Raw genomic sequence first — 22560 nt, forward strand, 5'->3', positions numbered from 1 at the left:
AGCGGTCTGCAGTCCCTATTCCCTATTGGCAATTTGGGTAAGCCTCTTCAGAGGATGGTGTGATAAGAATCGGAGGTAGGAATTGGCTAGGCAGTTAGGGTAAAAAGACCCCAAAGAAAAGTAGCCAGTTTCTTGGCTAAAGTCAAAACGTCCTTGGGATTGTTAGCAACATACTGTTCCAAAGGCCAAAACTGTCAAAAGTATTTGGGAGCTCTTATCTAATCCTTAAAAGATTTTAGGGTTACCTCTTCAGAGGGGGGAATGTTAGAGTAGCCAAAAGCCCATAAAAATAAATAAATGAAAGAAGAAAAGAAAGGAAAAGAAAAAAAGTGATGGGGCGATATGGGAGGTGCTGGAATGGAGGGAGTGGGCATAGATACACCTTATATGCATGTCTGAAATTCTCAATATAAGTTTTTATAAAAGTTAAAAAAATGATTTTGTGCTTCTATGTGTACATGGGTACAGGCAGAGGTCAGAGGCTGACATCAATCACTTTTCAACTTATTTTTGAGACAGGATCTTACTGAATCAGGAACTTGCTGATTGGCTAGAATGACTGGCCAGCAAGCTCTGGGGATCTATCTATATACCCCCAGGGTTGAGAGTATAGGTGTGTGCCACTGTGCTCAGCTTTTTACATGGGTCCTGGGGATCCAAATGTGAGGATCTCCCCAGCACAGCAATACATTTGTATCAGGACAGAAAATTCAGTGAATTCTGCACACCACACACTGAAAAGATGTCAGCTAGCCACCAAACTTCTTCCACGGCACTGGTATTTCCATGAAGTCTTCAAAGACAAGCTGCTCAGAGTGCTCAGAGTTCTGCTGAAAATACATTCAGCCACAGACCACTCCCCTCTTGTGATAATGGATGCCATCCTGGTAACAAATGTGAAACTAGAGGAACCAAATCTATCCTTATTAAGAAAACAGGGGCTTCATGTTTATGTCAGTGAGAGCCCGCTGCCCAAAGGTCTCATTTAATAAATTCACAGGACAAAGGACTCAATAAACTGAAGTCCATAAACTAGTAGAAAGTCAATTCCACATTAATATGGCAAAAACACACACAACATAAAATCAACTATGTATTTCTCACTCAAATAGAAGAAAGGCTCAGTCACACTTCCTCACTTCTAGGCAGCCTTAAGTGAGAAAACAGATCTTATTCTACCAGAGACAGAACATTTTACTGAGGACACTGTTCTTCTTAATAATCAAACTACTTCACAAGAAAAATCATTAAAAACATTGAACATACCAAATTTAATTGTTACTGCTATGAATCCCACAGTCCTATAGGATTTATATTGTAGTTTATGCACAGTAAATAAACTCAAGCAAGCACTAGACTCTTACCTTTTGATTGATGTAACAGAATACACAAGAATATAACCATTAATATCTATGGAGTATGTCTGAGGGAAAATGGAATATTCATCCTGTAAAAAAAATGAATTACATTTGAGTAGTCTTCAGAGAGTAAACAATCTTTACCAACAGTTTTTTCATGGATTACACAGAGACTAATTCCAAGAAATCAAAGTTCTATGCCAGCCAGAGCTACAGAGTGAGACCCTGTTGGGGGGGGGGGGCGCCAGAGAAAGGTTTGATTCATGAAGATACTTGAATACTCCTGAAAGACTTAAATAAATGAGATTTTGTAAAAGCATACCTCAGATCAGCAAGGCTAAACAAAAAGTAACCCAACCAAAGGTATAAATACAAGTACAGAGCCATCTTGGGGTTAAACTGGATCTCTCATTTGTACTTTGGCAAAAATGTACTCTATAAGAATCAAATATTAAAAAATAAAAATGACTTGGTTGACTGTCTGCTGTATAATCATGAGGCTCTGAGTTCAGATACCCAGGACCCACATAAAAGCCAGGGTGGTAGCATGCATCTCTAACTCCAGTGCTGGGTGTGTGGAGGCAGGCAGATCCCTGGCTCATTGGGCAGCTAGTTTAGCCAAATTCATGAGCTTCAGGTTCAGAGGGAGACCCTGTCTGAAAATATAAAGTAGAGAAGACACTCAGTGTCAATCTCTGGTCTCTACACACAGATGCACACACACCCACACGTACCAAACACACACATACACTGAGATAATGGAATGCCACCCCAGAAGATTCTTTTTTCTACATACTATTCAATGCCCATCTATGACAACAGATGGGTGTTCACCACATCCCATCTGAACTTGTAATACAACCAAACAGCTGAGTATCATGTAGCCACCAGGGACTCCAAGCCTATGGGATAATCTCCATGAGGAGATCCTTCATACTATACTAATATGCTGCATGCATTTAATAAAACTCTGATTTAGAATTCTATGCTAAAACTGGCTAACAGTTGTTGTTGGACGGCAGGGGGATGCTGGGACAGCCAGGGCGGAAAAAACTTAAGTTTTATTATTTACATTTTTGTGAAATTTCACTTTTGTAACTATAAGCCTGTGCCAGGCATAACATACATTTCAGATTTTTACTAAAAAAAAAAAAAAATTAAATTTAAGAGTACACACTTTAATCTTAAAATTAGGCCAAATGAAAATATTTTCATCAAAACTAAAACTAAGCAACTTATATTTAACTATATTCATCATTATCCCTAGCAGGCAAATAGGCCATGGAGATATATAGTCACGTATCACATGAATGTTCTATAATGATGCTTTGGTCAATGATGGTCCACATATCACATAATGGTAGTCTCATGAGACTGTAACTGAGTAGGAAACTCCCCATTGCCTAGTGAGGTTGTAGCAGCTACCTTACCATTGCAGCACAATGCATTACTGTTTGAGGTGGTCCTGGTGATTTTAAAAGACCACGTTTCAAGGCTGGAGAGATAGTTTAGCAGTTAAGAGCACTGGCTGCTCTTGCAGAGGAACCAGGTTCAAATCCCAGCATCCACATGGCAGTTCACAGTCGTCTGTAAATCCAGTTCCAGGGGATCCAACACCCTCTTCTGACCTTTGCCTTTGCAGGCATTGCATGACACAAGTGACATGCATGCATGCATACATACATACATACATGCATACATATATACAGAGGCAGGCGAATCTCTGTTGAGTTCAAAACCAGCCTGGTCTACATAGTGAGTTCCAGGCCAGCTACAGGGAGACCATTTCAAAAAAAGGAAACCTCAGTCTAACTATCCTGTGCAGGCTGATACCAGGAAAACATTAGGCACAGCAAAGCTTGTGCACTGTCTTCAGGTCACTGGGTTAGTAAGAACAGCCAGGACCCAAAGCCTCTCAGTGGGGCTCTATATTGGCCTAATACAGAGTTTCTAGAGCAACACTGCATGGAAGTGATTTATCAACTTTATATCCTAGCACTTACTTTCCAGTAGTTTAAAGAAGATAGATATAAAAGTCAACTGAAATCTTGATAACGTCAGAGTCCCACTATAAACTTCTTTGGCCAGGACCTTAAGTCTACACATACATAAAAATCATTAGCAGTCTCCCTCACACTAACTGTGTCTTCCTTCAATGAATTGCCTACTCACCTTAACCATAAAAAAGACTGGACCAAAATCCCTACTCTGAGGGTCTCCTTTACTAGGTCTAAGAGATGTAGGTGGTCTGTGCCATTGCTCCCTCAGAGGCTGTTACTGTCTGTTGTTCTTAAAATAAGCCCCAATGTACATTCTGTCATAGAGACAGGCACCTTTATAGGGCAGAGCCTAGAATGGGCCTTCGAGAACAGAACTGTCAGTATGTCTGATTACTGAAGCATGTACTCAATGTAGGCTCAGAGTGCACAGGTGGGAGAGGAAGGTGCATGCCACAGCACTCTACAAGCTTGGAGACATGTACATTTCGGGTTTATTTGCTTTCAGAACAGAAACTCTGGGTCTCTCCAGTGCTATTAATTAGTTCAACTATTTCCTGCTTTGCAAGGGGGAGTCACACTTCTACACTTACTTCAAAACAAACCAGAAGGAATTAATTTATAATCACAGGACATGTCTTATTATTTTAGGTCCACTCCGATATGCCCAGGTTCTAGAACATTCAATATATCAGAGCAGATTAGGCAAGTTGCCCTCTTGCTGGCCTGACCCTTTGTGACTATGAGCTGCAAAGAGAGGAGCCAACGCCGAGCCCTCAGCCTCTTTACACTCCCTACCCTCCAGAGAACAGAGGCAAATTCAGTCTAACAGAATGGTTTGTAGGAAAAGCAGGACTGGGTGCCATGGAAACGAGGCAGCTAAGCAGGCACAGGGCTTTTATGTTCCCTGGAGTGCTCTTACTTCACTTTCTTTTGTTCCTAGTCAGTCCCCCCACCAATGAATTCCACACATCACTGTTATGCTAGTACCGACAAACGTGTGTGTGTGTGTGTGTGTGTGTGTGTGTGTGTGTGTGTGTGAGAGAGAGAGAGAGAGAGAGAGAGAGAGAGAGAGAGAGTGGTGGGGGTAAGAGAAGAACTTAATTTTTTGGACTACCTATAAAATCAAACCAACACATCTTAAATTTGACCATCATATAATCTAGTAAGTTAAAGCAGCGCTCAAACTGGATCTTGGTGTTTCCTGGCCTAAGCCTTCATAAGATGCTCTTGAGAAAAATTTGATTTTATTCTTCAAAAAAAAAAAAAAAACCCAACAATCTTGGGGCTGGAGAGATAGCACAGTGGTTAAGAAAAGACCCAGGTTCGAATCCCAGCACCCACATGGCACCTAATAACTGTCTGTAACTCTAGTACCAGGGGATCTGACAGTCTTTCTGTCCTCTGCAGGCACTGCATGACATGGGTGCACTTACCTACATGCAGGCATACACGCATACACATAAAATAAAAATGATAAATAAAATTTTTTTGTTGTTGTTCCTTTTGAAGCAGGGTCTCCCTGTAGCCTCAGCTGTCCTGGAACTCACCATGTAGACTGACCTTGAACTCACAGAGATCCACCTGCCTCTGCCTACCAAGTGCTGGGAAAACAGGCGTGTGCCACCACGCCCGGTTAAATTAAAAAAAAAAACTTTAATGCAGACCGAAGTTAAGAAAACAGAAAACCATTATCCTGTAGTGTCAACTCTCTGTTAACAATATATTCAAAACAATTCTGAAAAAGGAAGACAAATTACTTGGAAACCTGCCATGCAGTCTTAGAAAAGACCAAGTGGACAGCATATCAACATTTGGTTTCGATTGTACCACAGCCTGAGTAGCATCTTGGCATCACCGCTGTTGTGTGGGGACACTGCTAAGCCAGGAGTGTGAGGGGATTCTGGGATTCTAGAGGCTACTTACCTGCCCAGCTGTGTCTACAAGCTGAAGATGATACTCCTGTCCATTTACTGTGATCAATTTTGTAAAAGCTACAAGGAAAGAGAAAGAAATATTAGTTGAAACACATTAACTCTAAGCTGCTTGAAGTCCGACAACTGATCAAACAGGTCCCTACTAATCTCACCCCAAATTCTGTGGATAAAACAGAACAAGCAGAGTTGTACAGATTGTCTCCTACTTCTGACAGCTGGCTAGAAATCACTGATGAAAACTGAGCTCAGGGAAACCCTGAATCTTTTCCAAAGGAACTGCAATCAGGCAATAATTCACAACCCATAAAAACAACCTGACTACTCTGCAGAGAGTGCCTTTCTCTTGTGAACTGGTGAAATGCACTATGTAAAGCCTGAAGTCTACAGTAAAGCAAAACCACAAAGATCTTCCAATAGTTTATAGAAAGCCTAGTGCCAGAGCAAAAGGGCTAGGGTTAACTCAGTGCTAATAATGCTCAGTACACTGAGAAAGAAACAAAACAACTTCATTGACAGAGAAAGCAGCAATGGAACAGATGTTCTGGGCTGGGACCATCATTCCCACTTAGCTTAAGGATCCAAGTGATTTGTCACACCTTTTTTTCCCCTACTAAGCTGACAGATTCCAATAATGATGAGAAAAGTCAACTCTGAATTAAGGAGACAGACTTCCAACAAATACAGAAGGGAGAACTATTAACAGTAACGAAACCTTAAGAAGCAACCATCTGGAGCCCTGCAAGGCAGACAGAACTCCTCTGTGCCTGCGGCTCCAGCCACTCTCCTGGCTGGCTATCTAGGGTAGCCCAGGCCCAGCAGCAGAAGCCAGCCCTTCCATGGTAGAAAGAGGTCCTAATGCTTCACAGCACTAAGACAAGCAAGAGCCAAATGAAGATCATTAAGAAAACTTGAAGTGACAAGGAGAGATTAGAAGATCCCACCTGAATCACAGCGCTCGAGAAAGGGAACCACACTAGCATTATCCTCCTCTAAAGCAAGCAGGGCCAACAAGCAGGTACATAGACAATGCTCAGACTGCACATCATCTCTGATGCTTTTCTAAAAATGGTCACTTAAAGGAAATAAGAAAACTAGATTGAAACTGAGTACAGATGTTTCAAGATGGAGAACGCCCAGTATAAGACTGATTTTCTTAGTAGCACTGGCTACTCTTGCAGAGGACCTGGGTTCAAATCCCAGCACCCAACTGGTGGCTAACAACTGTCCATAACTCCAGTCCCAAGAGATCCAATATCCTCTTCTGACTTCCATGGGCATGGCATGACATGGGCATATTTACATACATGGAGGCAATACACTCATACACATAAAGTAAAAAAGGTTTTTTTGGTCTTTTTGAGACAGGGTCTCCCTGTAGCCCCAGCTGTCTTGGAACTCACTATGTAGACCAGGCTGGCCTCAAACTCACAGAGATCCACCTACCTCTGCCTCCCAAGTGCTAGGACTAAAGGTGTGTGCCCATGCTCGGCTTTTAAAAAAAGGTTTTTAAAAGGGGCTAGGAAGATGGCTGAGCGGTTCAGAGTATTTGCTGCTCTTCCAGTGGACCTGGGCTGAATTCCCAGCACCCACATGGCAGCTAACAACCATCAATAACTCTAGTCCCAGGGAATCTGCCGCCTTCTTCTGACCTATGTGGGCACTACACGACATGGGTGCACTTACCTACACGCAGGCAATACACTCATACACATAAAATATGAGTGTTATGCCTGCGTGTAGGTAAGTGCACCCGTGTCTGCAATGCCCACACAGGACAGAAGAGGCTGTTGGATGCCCTGGGACTGGAGTTATGGACAGTTGTTAGCTGCCATGTGGGTGCTGGGATTTAAACCTGCGTCTTCTGCAAGAACAGTTAGTGTTCTTAACCACTGAGCCATCTCTCAGCCTCCCAATTTTTTCTCTCTCTCTCTCTTTTTTTTTTTTTTTGGTCTTTTTCAACTTTTTTGAGACAGGGTCTCCCTGTAGCCCCAGCTAGCCTAGAACTCACTATGTAGACCAGGCTGGCCTTGAACTCACAAAGATCCGTCTGCCTCTGCCTCCCAAGTGCTGGGATTAAAGGTGTGCGCCACCATGCCTGGCTTCCAAAATATTTTACTTATTATTTTTATTTTACGTGTATGAGTGTATTGCCACATGTAGGTAAGTGCACCGGTGTCATGCAATGCTGGTGGAGGACAGAAAAGGTCATCAGACCGCTGGAACTGGAGTTACAGACACTTGTTGGCTGCCGTGTGGGTGCTGGGATTTGAACCTCGGTCTTCTGCAAGAACATCCAATGTTCTTAACTGCTGAGCCATCTCTCCAAGCCCCATAAAATATATTTTAAAAAAATAATATATATATATATTTTTAAAAGGGGGACAGCTCTAAGGTCTTTTTCAAACTGTGTGACTTCTGACTTGGGGTCATCTGGCATTGCAAGAACTTTTGGTCACTGTCGCTAGGGGGCAGTCATGATACAGATGTGAGAAACCATTCTTAGAATTAAAAAATGTTAATGAAGGGGCTGGAGAGATGGCTCAGCGGTTAAGAATACTGACTATTCTTGCAGAAGACCGGGGGGTTTGAATCCCAGCACCCACATGGCAGCTAACAACTGTCCGTAACTCCAGTTCCAGGGGACCCAACAGCTTCTTCTGACCTCTGAGGGCATTGAATGATACGGACGCACTTACCTACATGCAGGCAAACACACACAAAATAAAATTTAAAAAAAAAAATATTAAAAAAAATGTTGATGAAAATTAGGTAAGAAAGGCTGGGTGTGTAGTGCATGCCTTTAGTCCTAGCACTCAGGAGGCAGAGGCAGGCGGATCTCTGTGAGTTTGAGGTCAGCCTGGTCTACATGGTGAGTTCCAGGCCAGCTGGGGCTACAGAAAGACCTTGTCTGAAAAAGACCAAAAAAAGAAAAAAAGAAAGAAAATTATGTAAGAAACACTGGTCAGCAAAAACACCAGTGGTACTTAATTATAACTAAATAGTGGTAGTTAAAAAATAACATAATTGTTATACCCAAAATACTGAAACAAACACCATGTATTTGTCCAGCACTACTTCCTGGATGCTATTACCACCAGCAGCACTGTCTGACAAGCTTGGGATGCTGCAAGTCTGATCCCAAGCTGACATCTCAGGTAAGGGGGAGACCCTTGTCCCACTCAAAGAACCTGGTGCTGTGTCTGGGAAAATACCACCAGAAGTTATACAAGTGTAAAAACAAAACAAAACACCCTCTTCCCCAAGTCACAATGGGAATGAAAGGGGGAGGAAAGAGGGTAATGGGGCAAAAAATAAAAGGGCCAAATACATTCTACGCATGTATGATTATAAACACCACCAACACCCCCTCCCAACAACAAAAGATATAAGGATGTCAGGTGGAGCCCACAATAGTGACTAGCATTGTGAATCAACAACATTCCATCTTAAAGCTCAGAAAAAGCCCATGCAGACTACAGTTACTAGTGAAGTTTTATACAACAAAGTTTGGCTTCTAAAATTTGGTACTTACAGAGTAAGCTAGTGTTACTAAGCCATAGTAAGGAATCTTTTAATTCATTTCCACTGAGAAGTCTACCAACAAGTGATGCCTGATAATGCTGTAAGACTCCTAATCAGAATCTCGTAATCAGAAATAACAGTGCCACTCCTCTGCCGCTAGTCCTGCTTTTAAGAGATAACCTCCGGGGCTGGAGAGATGGCTCAGTGGCTAAGAACACTGGTTGTTCTAGCAGAAGACCCGGGTTCAAATCCCAGCACCCACATGGCAGCTAACAACTGTCCGTAACTCCAGTCCCAGGGGATCCGACAGCCTCTTCTGACCTCCGAGGGCATTGCACAACACGGGTGCACTTACCTACATGCAGGCAATACACGCATACACATAAAATAAAAATAAATAAAATTTAAAAAGAGACAAACTCCAATAGATTAGCTTGTATTAGGTTGTTAGGTTAACACTACAGTAGAAATAATAAACTATATCTATGCACATAGTATTTGTGGTCTAAAAACTTTTCCAAAATGAAAAAAAACATAACTTTGTATGTGCCATCCCTAAAGTTTGCTATTATTAATAGCCTGTTCTTTATGATAAAGATAAGTATAAAATAATTGCTAGATTATTTCCAAGTCTTGAATGACATTGATTTGGTCTGTATTTGTTTTGTGAGACTAAGTTTCAATATGTAGCTCTGGCTAACTTAGAACCTGTTCCTTTCTTTCAAATTCACTCTTACCAATCACCAAACAATACTTTCCTACTAACAGTGGGGGCATGGAATAAAGGCTTCCATCCTGTTAAAACTAGCAAAAGTAAAGTAAATAAATACAAGGTGATGGCAAATATACCCTCATGGGGCCTGATGTGCTTGGTGGTGCACATCTTTAATCCCAGCATTTGGGAGGCAAAGACAGGCAGATCTCTGTGAGTTTGAAGCCTGTCTGGTCTACATAGGGAGCTCCAGGCCAGCCAGGGCTACATAATGAGACCCTGTCTCAAGAAAACAAAACAAAATAAAAATACCAAAGCAAGATAAGGTTCCATGAACATTTGAGATAGGTAATACGATATTTATTTCTGCTCTTGGCTATAGACCTTACAACAAATACAATGGATTCATCTTTGAGATGACAATGTCTTTACTACTGAACACTAACATAAGAAAAAACTAAGGTACAATTAAGCATGATTCTGACATCTGTAAGTCAGTCAAGCTGGGGGCATAAGTCATGTACATGTAGCCCTAAGTACTTGGAAGAATTACATGTGGATTGAGAAACCAGCTAGGAGACTGAGGCCAGCCTGGCAATCATGAGACCTGTACACATACTCTCCCTCAATAGCTTCCCATCTCCCACAAAATCCACCCCAACTCTCACTACTTATGGATGCTAAAACTTGAATTTCATACAATTTCCAAAGTAAGCCTTTTTGTCTGCAGGCCAGCTTTATGGCACAAAGCACACCAGTGTTTATCCTACAAACATTAGGAGGTAAAAGGCAACAGCCTTGTTGTGTTAAGTTATGAACCTAGCCATGAAGCCTGCCTTGCATTTAACATGCCAGTGAGGATCCACTATACCCCATGTTTAGATCTGTACACTCAAGGTGACAAACCTCAGATACGCCCTGGTCTCAACAGTCTGAAAACCCTGTTCTACTGGGGACTCTAATTAGTGAAACAAAACCAGACACAACTCCAACAAACCAGCTTCTCTGGATGGCACTGTTTCAGATGACCTTCATGGACTAGGAGCATCTTGAAAGATTCTAAGTAAGCAAAGTAAAGGCCTTGTCTAGTTCTGGCCTTGTGTGCCCTTTCCTGAGTGTGACAGGAAATCCAACAGGCTTTCAAGCCAATTTCTTTCTGAACCTGTAGCACTTGCTGAGATCCCAGAATAGCATGATTCTCCGCAGCCACTTTCAAGTCTTCAGAACTGAAAGAGGGGAAGATGAGTTCGCTCCTGAAGGTTCAAGGGTTTGGAGTGTTTTTATTCTTCCTATGCTTCACATCTCTACAAAGGGCTCCTGCTGAATAAAAATAAAAAGACTGCTCCCGATTCCTTCTTCTCGAAGCTGATTCTGGATATGAAGGTTCCATTCAGTCTGAGGCTAGATTTCTACTGACTGGAACATCAGAGGACATGGACACAAATAATTCAATGTATACTGGGTGAAGTTTCTGAAATATTTCTTTGACTCCAACTAGAGAAATATACGTTTAACAGAATACCTCCTGCAACCCAAGCCTCCAAAACTATACCATCACCACCGTTTGTATACAAAAGAAGCCTTCTTGGTTTATAAGTGCTTGAAAACAATACTTACTGTTTTCTATGGTTGGATCGTAGGAGTCAACAAATTGGCCTTCAACAAACTGAATTGTCAATGAGGACTTCCCTAGAAAAGAACAGCTTAGAATTATTGGCATATTTGGGTAAAAATAACTGTCTTACAAAAAAGCCACTCAGATGAAGAAACTGAAGACACCAAACTTTACCACCTGGGCTCGCAATCGCAAAAGTGAAATATATTTCATTAATTTGATTTTTACGAGAAGACTAACACAAATTCTTTCTCTTTGTTTTGTTGTTTGAGAAAAGGTCTCACTCTGCAGCCTTGGCTGCCTTGGGACTGAAGAGATCCACCTGCCTCTGCCTTCCCCAAGGGCTGGGATTAAAAGCACTACCGTTGGCAGGTTTTTTTCAGACTGTGTGTGACGTTCCTGTAACTTTTTCCCTCCACTATTTACTCATTTGCTTGATTTTTCTGTAGATGTACACAGTGCATGGGGGTCCAGCACTGTCCTTCAGGTGCTGCCCACCTTAAAGAAAAGAAAGGCATGCTTACTCCAGCAGCACATACACTAAAACTGGAATGATACAGAGATTAGCACAGCCCCTGTGCAAGGACGACATGCAAATTCGTGAAGCATTTTATATTTTTCTGCACTTTTGCAATTTTTCTGAAAGTTTTAAGTATTTTATACTAAAATATGATTAAGAGTATAAAATAAATGAATAGTCTGTACGGAAGGAAGGGAGGGAGGAAGGGAGGAAGGGAGGAAGAGAGGGAGGAAGGACGGAAAGGAAAGGAGCACTCACTGTTGATTGTAAGCCCACAGCTCTCCATCTCTGCCTCCCCAGCCCTGAGATTACAAGTACATGCTACATTGCCCCCCCTTTTTTTTTTGGTCTTTTTGAGACAGGGTCTCCCAGTAGCCCCAGTTGGCCTGGAACTCACTATGTAGACCAGGCTGGCCTCGAACTCACAGGGATCCGCCTGCCTCTGCCTCCGAGTGCTGCTAGGATTAAAGGCATGCACCACCACGCCTGGCACATTGCCCTTTTTTAAAAAAAATGTGAGTTCTAGGAATTAAACTCAAGTCCTTGTACTTGCAAGGCAAGCACTTCACTGATGCTGTATCTCCCCAGCTCCTCCATTTATTATTATTTTTTAATTAGTCTATATTAAGTGCAGAAATCTTACGAAATCATGCATGACACTGATACTGATAGGATACAATATTCTTTGATCGTGGTCATCCCACCCTCTCCTGTCCGCTGCTCCCCACCTCTTGTTGATTCTCTTCTACCTTCCATGTCTTTTTTTCCCTACATAAGAAAAATTCTTAAAGAAGTTCCACATCATGGTAATTTCTGATGTCCTTGAAATCTGACTACTTACTACATATTATGTGCACCCATTTCTAATATGCTGTTACAAGGGTTACCAAGCACAACCTTTAAAGACAGTAATCTAAAAGTACTTTTAAAAATAATGATTAATTTTATGTGCATGAGTGTATTGCTTGCATACAGGTAGGTGCGCCCGTGTTATCCAATGTTCTCGGAGGTCAGAAGAGGGTGGTCAGATCCCCTGGAACTGGAGTTAGGGATGAGTGTCAGCTGCCAGGAGGGTGCTGGGAATTGAACCCAGCTAGGTCCTCCGTAAGAGCAGCCAGTGCTGTTAACCAGAGTCATCTCTCCAGTCCCTGAAAATATTGTTTACACAAGCATTTCACTTAAAATACCTCTTTATATAGAATCCTGCCATAGTCATTGGGGACAGGCCTAGGGATACCCAGACAATTAATATTTTGAATTTCAAACTCCCTAGTACCAAGCCTGTATGATAACACATCAAGAACTACAATCTTGATATCTTACTCCATGCTGGCTTCCTAAAATTCTTCCTGGAGGACTTCAGAAGACACAGTGAGAAAAGAACTCAACTCATTTTAGCACCAGGAAATAAAACAGTGGCCCCCTCATTCATATCACCCCCAAACTCTTCTCTTTCATGTCCTCAGAACATTATTAAACGTGCTTCATCTGCTCAGATTTAACTTGTACTTCAGAAGACATTTCAATACCAGTCCTATACTGCAGGGTTTGGGTTTCCTGGTGCTATGCAGCAATTTCCTCCCTGAGAAACTTCCCATCCTGGAAGGAATCATGTTAAGGTGCAGGATATTCTTCTAAAGAGGTGAAATATTCCATTCAGAGGGGAAACTAGTTAAGTTTAGGAAGTAACCCAACTCAAAAGCTTCAGGAAGAACCTGAAACTGACCAGATCTACCTGGCTCCTCCCTGTCTTCAGCAAGCTGAAATAAGCAGTAAGGACTGTTGAGACTCCCCAGTCTGTTGACCTGCATGCAGGTGGGGTGCATCCAGGGCTCCAGCTTTTGTGAGCTGTCACCCATGCTGGGATGAGCTTTTGGTGATGCAGCTGTCTCTGAAACATTTGTGCTCCTGTAAGTAACTCCAATAAAACTCACTGGTTCACCAAGTTTGGACTTTGGTGGTATCCTTACTTTGGTCTGTCATCTGGGGTGAGTGAGAAAACATTTGGCCATGACTCCCTAGGAATAGTCACACAACAGCAGGCCACCAAGCCAGAATGGTAGAGCTCACAGGCTGCACAATGCTTTCATACCAAGGCATCCCACGCAACAATAAAAATGAAATGAATTCATTAAAAACAGCACCTGCTGGAAGATAGAAACCCACAGCCAGCAGACCATTTACTCCTCACCAGCAGCTCAGCCCCTTACTGCAGCCACCATGAATCCCCACTCCACCACAGCCTACAGGATCAGGTGCACAGCTGAGGGTACCTCTGGCCTCACCTGCCACTTCCCAGACCTCCCAGGATCCAGTCACTACTTTTCTGCTTTCACCAACCTCCTGCTGCCTTGACCTCACTTTTCAAGCCACCATCCCCCCAGATCGGAGTGTATGACTCATTTTTGCCATTTTGGGCTGAACACAAATGTTGGCTCTACAGTGAAGCAGTCTTGAAACCACCTACCTAAGGCAGCACCTGCTCCCTACCAGTCACTCCCTTGCAGTTTCCTTACCGCTTACACTGAAATGATCACTAGCAGTTTCCTGAATTCAGCTTCACCTGGACACACTGTAGACTCTAACTGAACAAAACCAAAGTTCAGCTCTTACTCGTCTTTATTTAGATACTGCAAAGACCTCAATTTTACAGGAATAAAACAGGAAACCTAGCTTAACAGAAAACCAGGAATTCAGATCTAAACTGGACTGTGCTCAAAAGAAACCAGTTATGTATGTTAGTCAATATTGCAGACTCTAACTCAAGCTTTTAACTATTTCATATAACAAAGACATCAAAGGGGGAAAAAAAACCCTTTGTTATTGAAACTGAAAAATTGAAAAAAAATAAGAAAATTCTTATTTACATATATTCACATCTACTATTACTATTTGGAGCCAGAGAAGTTTAATTAGAAAGAGAAAGAGGGATGCATCTAAAGCAGCTCAGCTCTTCTCAAAGGTCAAGTTCCTTGTGCATGTGCTGGCAGCTACTTATAGGCAAATTGTTCTTCACTGTGATCACCTTATACAATTCTCCCTCAAAATTTCAAGCATTTACTTTGGCTTTTGTCTCCAGCAAATGTGGGCTGTGAAGCACTAGATATCTGCAAAAGGAGTCAGTGATGGCCGTGCTCTAAACTTGTAGAACCTGAGGAGAATCTCGAACACCATCAAATTATCAGAGAAATGTTACAGGTAAACAACCCAAGAGTGATCTGAAGTGAACAGAAAAGCAGCATGTATCTGAATGTGTGCATCTGCACAAACGCCCAATCACTCACCATCAATGGCACAGAATATAAAGGCGTGAAAAGAATACAGTCAAACCCCACAATTAACTTCTAGACTCCTCTTCCTAATACAAAATGATCTTAATTAAGCTGGTCCAGAACTCCCTATGTACACCAGGCTGGCCCTAAACTGGCAGAGATATCCATCTGGCCCCACATCCCAAGTTCTGGGATAAAGGTGTGTGCCATCATGCCAGCAATACAAGATTCTTTTCTAAAGAATGTTTCTGAACTTTTACCAGGTAAGAAAGCATCATCAAGCTTTGGTTTTGCCACAGTAAAATGGCATGGACATGTTCCACTCTCCAGGGGTACTCTCAAGGCTGCCATCAGATCTCTGCTTTGTGAGTACCATGAAATGTGCACTGTTTACCCAACTACAATTGTTTTCAGATTATTTAAAATTTGCTTTCATATTTGTTCTCCTAAATATATATATGTAACTGTTAGCATACCTCTCTCTCACTGAGCAGTCTCTACTAGGAGCAGTCTCTACTAGAACAATTTATATGTTACTGGTTTATATGTACTGGGTCTAACAACTATGCTATCAAGTCATCTGGCAGTAGCAGAGAGTAGAGGAGTCCACTGGAACTACACTATGTCTGGGACAAACCCATTTCAAGGACAGGACCCCTACTCTTTTTTTTTTTTTTTAAAAGAGCTGGAAACTGAACCCAGGGACTTAAACATACTAGGTGTGGACTCTACCAGAGTGACACCCTGGCCCCACCCTAAATTCTTAGCCCACAGAGACACTGATGTCTGGTACAACAGTGGCTGCAAAGCCCGTGGTGTCGCCACCTTTGCTCTCACCTCCACAGCACCTTAACTGCTTTCCCTGTGACTCAGGGCCTGCTGAGTACCAGTCAATCAGTCTCGGCACTGGGCCAGCACATTTACTTTCTGACAGTCATCACCTCATCCAGACCAATTCTGAAGCAATGTTTTCAAAGCAGAGGCAGTGAGACCACTAGGTCACGATACCAACTTACTGAGCTATGACCCACACTGTTTTCTTGAGGAACAGGAACACTGGCCTGGATGCCCACAAAGACGGCGAGAAACTTTTACCTCAGTTATACTCGCATTTATAACTGGTTGACAATAAAAATAGCCAGATGTGGTGGTGCACACTAATCTCAGCACTCAGGAGGCAGAGGCAGGCATATTTCTGAGATCGAGGCCAGCCTGGTCTATACAGAAAGTTCCAGGACAGGTGGGGCTACAGGGAGACACTGCTTCAAAAAGAAAAACAAAACAAAAAGGAGCAAAGATGCAAAAAGGGTAGAAATATGTTACTGGAGAAGGGGGTTCCATGGTGTAATGGAACTGTGGACCCAAAAATGATACTGCCTTAAACCATCACTCTCAATCTCTAATCTCCACAGGTTTCCCTTCCTTTAACCCCAAGACAAAGCATTTCCTTCTACTCTTCTGTTGGAAGCCTCCAATTTCCTTTCTCTGAGCCTTCAGACAGACCTGTGATCTTGGTCTGGTCAATCACTGTTGCAGCCTGTTCAGCCTGGCTGGAGAAAGATCAACAGTATGGCCCAAAGGCCGGCATTGGGTTTACAAGCTAGGTCTTTCCTTCCAGGCCCTGTCTCCGTAGCTCCCTTTCCTCCTCCACTCATGGTTCTAAGTGCTAAGTGCACTCCCAGCAGCCTAGCACAATGGGATACTTGTTACCAACACAAGTTATCGAGTCCATTCAAACCTCCTAGACAGGAATATTAGCAAGTATCACAAGAATGCTCTGCATAGTACATTTTAGAAGCATGTCCTCATGCAGCAAGTTCAACCCCATCTAGCATCCAAGAAGTTCCCTAATACTCTAATTCCTACCAGCAGCTTAGATCATAATATGCCATGACCCCTAAGGCAAGGACTCCATCTCCTGACCACTGCTATCCTCCAAGCACCCAAGATGTGCATCAAACATTGCTCATGGACCCTATGTTCTGAAACATATGTCTGGACATCTTACAGTATCCCCGCCAATTCGAAGGAAAAGGCCAGCACACTATTCCCTTGCTCTCTTCTCTACCCATTCCTGCTTAGCCCCTCAAATCCTTTTCCTCTGAAATAGTTCTAAACAGTTTCTCTACTGGTTTACTCCATTCCATATGGCTTGTTCTACTGCTTCTGAAATATTTAAAAGTCCAGGGTGGGCGCATACCTATTTGTGGTCCTGTTCTGTCAGGGCAAAGAAACATCTTGCTGGACAGTATAGTGGATGAGTGCTGCATGCCTGACCATGAAGAGCACAGTCTATAGAAAAAGATCTCAACCACTCACAACACTACTCCACTAACACAAGTTAAATGTACCCATGGGGGCAACATGCAGATACTTGATGAAAGGTGTGCAGATTCTGGTTGAGGAGCCTTTGAACAAAAGGCTGACATAAATAGAGATTCAAACTGAAGAGGTAATTAAGGAAGAGAATAAACTAACTTTAAAAAAAAAAAATCAAGGGCTGGGCGTGGTGGCGCATGCCTTTAATCCCAGAACTCGGGAGGCAGAGGCAGGCGATCTCTGTGAGTTCAAAGCCAGCCTGGTCTACACAGTGGGTTTCAGAACAGCTGGGGCTACAGGGAGACCGTGTCTCAAAACCTAACTTACCTGTGAGCAGGACTGAAAACATCATCTCCACTTTATGAAACCTGTAGGATCAAACCAAAAGAATACAATTGAATCAAAAGGATGCAATTGAAAAATTATTGGCCAGAAGTTAAGCAAAGACTTGGAGTTGTGCAGAGGACTCAACTATGATATTTCCAAAGAAAAGTGATTTCATTTGCCCTTCCCTCCAATTCTCCTGGAGTTAAATAAGTTAGGTGTTCACTTAAACTTTTACTCCTAGTTTTATCAGTTATTGGCAAGATTTTGTATGAAAGATTAGCTCCTCAAGCTGCCTGCCTCCCACTTCTCTTCCCACTAGGTGTATTTTATAGTTCCAAGCTTGGTAACACTTCATTCCTCAATGAATCTTTTAGGTCTTTTGTAAAAGAAACAGGAACTGGTACTGAGTTCTAGTAACTGGTTTGAGTGATTCTCGTAAAGGAAGATGCCACAGCCAGAAAATGAACGGGACGGGAAGGAATAATACGAGGCCATACACTCTGAGCCTTTGAGGTAGGAGTGGCAGAAGGAACAGACAAGTCACAGTCGCTCTACCAGGAAGTAAGTTCCCCACTAGGGGTATGAGATAGGATGAGACAAAGGCTGAAGACAAAATACATAAGATGGGAAGAGGCTGGAGGAAGCTAGGAAACAAACGTGACCTGTCAGCCTATACTCCTAGACATGGGAAGAATCCCATTAATGAGACACAACAGTAGGATGGTTAACCTGGATTGCCAACTGGACTGGCTTCAAATCACCTAGAAGACAAAGCGGAAAGCAGTAGAAGACGACATCTGAGGTCCTTCTCTGGCCTGAGCTTTTGTGCACACACCGTGTAGCTGGTTAGACTGAGAAAAGAAGACCCACCATGAATGTACTGCAGCACCATCCCATGGGCTGGGACCCTGCACAAGTGAAAAGAGGAAAGGCTGAGCACCAACATTCCACCCTGCTTCCTTGACTGCAGACATAGCGACCAGTCACCCCACTCTCACCTTGCCCTCCCCTCTACAACCAACTATAGCTTCAAACTGCGAGTCAAATAAACCCTTCCATCCTTAAGTTGCTTCTTGTCAAGTATTTGGTCACAGCAAACGAGAAAAATAATACAAACAGCTACCAAAATAATTAGAATAGGCAAAATGAACCTACAACAGTCTGCCAAAAACTAAAAACTATGTTGAATTTCTAAAGAGATTGTCTAAAGCATTGCTTCTATTTTTTAAAACTTATTTATAGACAGAGATGAAACACAAATTAACAGGAAACAAATCTCATGAATGCTCTGATGGAATGTTTTTAGAAACTGGTGTCTCGGGCTCTGAGGTGGCTGTCAAGGGAGTACTTGCCCTGCAAGCACAAGGATCTGAGTTCCACCCCCAGGCCCACATTTCAAGTGTGGTGGCTAGCATCTGCAATGTCAGCACTGGACAGGCAGAGACAGGCTGACTTCTGGGGCTCACTGACCAGCTAGACTAGCCTACTTGGCAAGTTCCAAGCAGTGAAAGATTATGTCTCAAAACAAAACTGAAAACAAAAAAAGACAAAGGTAGACAGAGCCTGAGGAATGGAGTCTCTGGCCTCTACTAGGTATGCATACTTGCACCCACATCTTTTGAAACTTCTTTCCTTAGTACTTAAGATTAAAAAAAAAAAAAAGTCCCTACAAAACCATCATTTTTTTTGTCATTCCTAGGAATCCATTTACTTTACAATATAGCACCTGTTAATAGCAGTAGGCAGTAGAGCAGTAGCCTCTAGGCAGTAGGAGATGGCCAGAGAACACCAGTAAATATTTATAACATAACCTGATTTTGGAATATTCTAATTAGTAGAAACAGAATGGTGCTTGGTAAAGGTTTAGGATTTGAACTCAAGATTATGGTGTGAATCTCAGCTGAAACTCTAGAGAGGTTAAGTTCTATGGGCCTCAAAATCTTTGTGTGCAAGGCAAACATGGTGGGGGCAAGCCTTTAATCCCAGCACTCAGCAGGTAGAGCTCTGAGATCAAGGCCAGGTGGGCCTACAGGGAGAACCAGACCCTGTCTTAAAAGCATCCCCCAACTACAGTCAATACAACTTGGGGAGAGAAAAAAAGATCTTTTTTTTAAATCATCTTTTTGAGACAGGGTTTCCCTGTAGCCCCAGGTGGCCTGGAACTCACTTTGTAAAGCAGGCTGGCCTTGAACTCACAGAGATACACTTGCTTCTGCTTCCCAAGTGCTGGGACTAAAGGCATACACAACCACGCCTGGCCTGAGAAAAAGTGTATCCCAGGAGCCTACAGCTGGAGACTCACTTGCTGCTCTTACAGAGGGATCTTCTGGTCTCTGAGGGCATTGCATGTGCATGATGCACTTATATACATGCATGCAAAGCACTCAAACACATAAAATTAAAAAGACAAGAGTATCCAGAAAGATCTCACATATGTATGGTCAACTGCCTTCTTGCAAAGGCGGCATGCAAAGGCAACTTAAGGGAGAAAGGACAATCTTTTCAACATAATGCTGAGATAACTGGATATTGGGGGGGCAGGAGCGAACACATGACTATTTTAAAACACACATGCTCTCCAGGCGCACATCTTTAATCCCAGCACTAGAGAGGCAGAGGCAGGTGGATCTCTATGAGATCTAGGCCAGCCTGGTCTACATAGTGAGTTCCAGGCTAGCTGTGGCTACAGGAGACCAGGTCTCAAAAAAGACAAAACAAAAACAAAAGCAAAACATATGATCAAACAATGGATCACAAATCTAAATGTAAAACGGAAACTTAAACTTCTAGAAGAATGCATACAAGAAAACTTTTGTGAATTGAGTTAGGGGGGAATTTCTTAGGTATGTCACTAAATGCAGACTCCATAGAAGAGTTTTAAAAAAGAAGAAACACTAGAATTTCTCAAAATTTTAAACTCTGGGACTGAGAAGATGGGTCAATTGGTAAAATGCTTGCTATATAAGCATAAGGACCTGAGTTTGAACCCAGCATCCAAGTATGTAAGCCGGGTATGGTGACTCACACTTAAAATCTCAGCAATGAGGAGGAGGCAGGAGGCTCCCTAGGGCTGGTTGGTCAGTCTAGCTGAACTGGCAAGCTTTAGTATCTGTGAGACCATCTAAAAAAATAAGGTAGACAGTAATCAACTAAACATCAATCTCTGGCCTCCATACATGTACAATATATACATAAATATACAGAGAAGCTGCTTTAAGACTCATATTAAGAGAATAAGAACCAGGCAGATCTCTTAACCAGTCTGGTCTACATGTCAAGTTCCAGGCCAGCTGAGGCTACAAAGTGAGACCCAGCCTTAAAAAAAAAAAAAGAAAAAATTATGGACTGGATAGATGGCTTAGCAGTAAGGCACATACTGTTGCTCTTCCAGAGGATCTGAGTTAAGAGTCCCAGCATCCTTTGTCAGGCAGCTCACAGCAGCCTGTAATGCCAGCACTGCACTCACATGCATAAACCCACATACATATACACATAATTAAATAATAATGAAATGAAAATATTAAAAAAGAATGAAAAGACAAGCCATACATTTGTTGGAAATACGTGAAAAACATTCTAACAAAAGATATGTATGTAAGACACAGAATAAATTATAGTAACTTGGTAAGAGAACAACCTAATTAATGGGGCTAGAGAGAGAGCACTGGCTGCTCTTGCAGAGGACATGGGCTTGGTTCCTAGCACCCACATGGTGGCTAACAACTATCCGTAACTCCAGTTCCAGGGGATCTGACACCCCCTTCTGACCTCCATGGGTACTGCATGCATGTGGTCCACTTATATGCAGGCAGGCAAAACACTTGCATGTATACATAAAATAAAAATTAACAGTTAAAAAAAAAGAAAAGAAAATCGGTAGCTTGGGTAAATTTATCACCTAATGAAAAAGCAAAGAACCCAATTAAAAAAGCAAAAAGATATGAATAGTTTCACAAGGAAGATATTCAAAATGAAAAATAGCACAAAAGAATGCTTAATATTATTTATCAAGGATATGATTATTGAAGTTGAGGGAATTACAAAAAATTAAAACCTTTTCCATCAAAAGAATGATCACAGAAATGTAACTTTTTAATGCCATTTTGTACATCCCAAAACCCCTACCCCTGCCAAAGGAGGAATTCAAATCCTTTAATCTGCTGGCTCCTTGTAGAACTTTTGTTTATGCAAAGGCCCTGCTGCATTCCCAAACTTGAACTTGACAGGTCAGAGCTGACCACTCCTTCCCCCTTTCCTTCGTTTCCACTGCACCAATTCTCTTAAAACTAGGCAACTCCAAGACTGTGAGGTCAGACCCTATCCAAGAGGGAAAGACTCAGTACTCTTGCCTTAGGATAAAACCCTATTAGACTGACAAGGTATGCTTACTTGATCTGAAACACATCACACCCTTTTGCAAAAGTTAAAGCTGCTTTGCTGAGTTAACTTTGTCTGAGGGTTCTCTGTGTGGTATCAATGGGGTCTTTGGACCTCAGATTTTATTTCTAACAAAATCACAATGTGATACCACATACCTAACTCAAATGGCTACAGTGAAAATAGTGGGCATTCAGCACTTTTTCAAGACAGACGCAATGGATACCCACTGCTGGTGGGAATGCAGATTGACATGGTTACTTTGGAAAAACAACTCGGAAGTTTCTTTTTTATAAATTAAAAATAATTTAATTTTGTGTATGTTTTGCCTGCATGTATATAAGTGCACCCATGTGTGCAGTGCCCAAAGGGGCCAGAAGAAGGCAATGGATCCTCTGGAAATATAGTTACAGACAGTTGTTAAGTCACTATGTGGGTGTTGTTAACTGAACCCAGGTTGTCTGCAAGAGCAGCCAGTGCTCTTAACTGCTGAGCCATTTCTCCAGTCCAGACGTTTCTTATAGTTAACCATACCTTTACTTTGTGACCCAGTAATTCCATTCCTAGGTATTTATACAAAAAATTATACAAAAAATCATACACT

The 22560-nt window shown here is 42.2% G+C and overlaps 1 protein-coding gene and 1 non-coding gene across 2 annotated transcripts in view; one reads left to right on the forward strand and one right to left on the reverse strand.

The window, feature by feature from the left end:
* Positions 1-22560, reverse strand: part of Rheb (Ras homolog, mTORC1 binding) — a 49057-nt gene that overhangs the window by 8784 nt on the left and 17713 nt on the right. The window contains exons 2-4 of the mRNA XM_008847247.3: positions 11144-11215; positions 5282-5349; positions 1365-1447 (exon numbers count right to left, since the gene is read on the reverse strand). Of these exons, the coding sequence (XP_008845469.1) occupies positions 1365-1447; positions 5282-5349; positions 11144-11215 (223 nt within the window). The remainder of the gene's footprint in view (positions 1-1364; positions 1448-5281; positions 5350-11143; positions 11216-22560) is intronic.
* Positions 11658-11761, forward strand: LOC115072736. The gene has a single exon (XR_003851760.1). It is a non-coding gene; the product is annotated as a U6 spliceosomal RNA (small nuclear RNA).

The sequence above is a fragment of the Nannospalax galili genome, unplaced genomic scaffold (assembly GCF_000622305.1).
Source record: "Nannospalax galili isolate Female #2095 unplaced genomic scaffold, S.galili_v1.0 scaffold302, whole genome shotgun sequence".
Classification (NCBI taxonomy): domain Eukaryota; kingdom Metazoa; phylum Chordata; class Mammalia; order Rodentia; family Spalacidae; genus Nannospalax; species Nannospalax galili.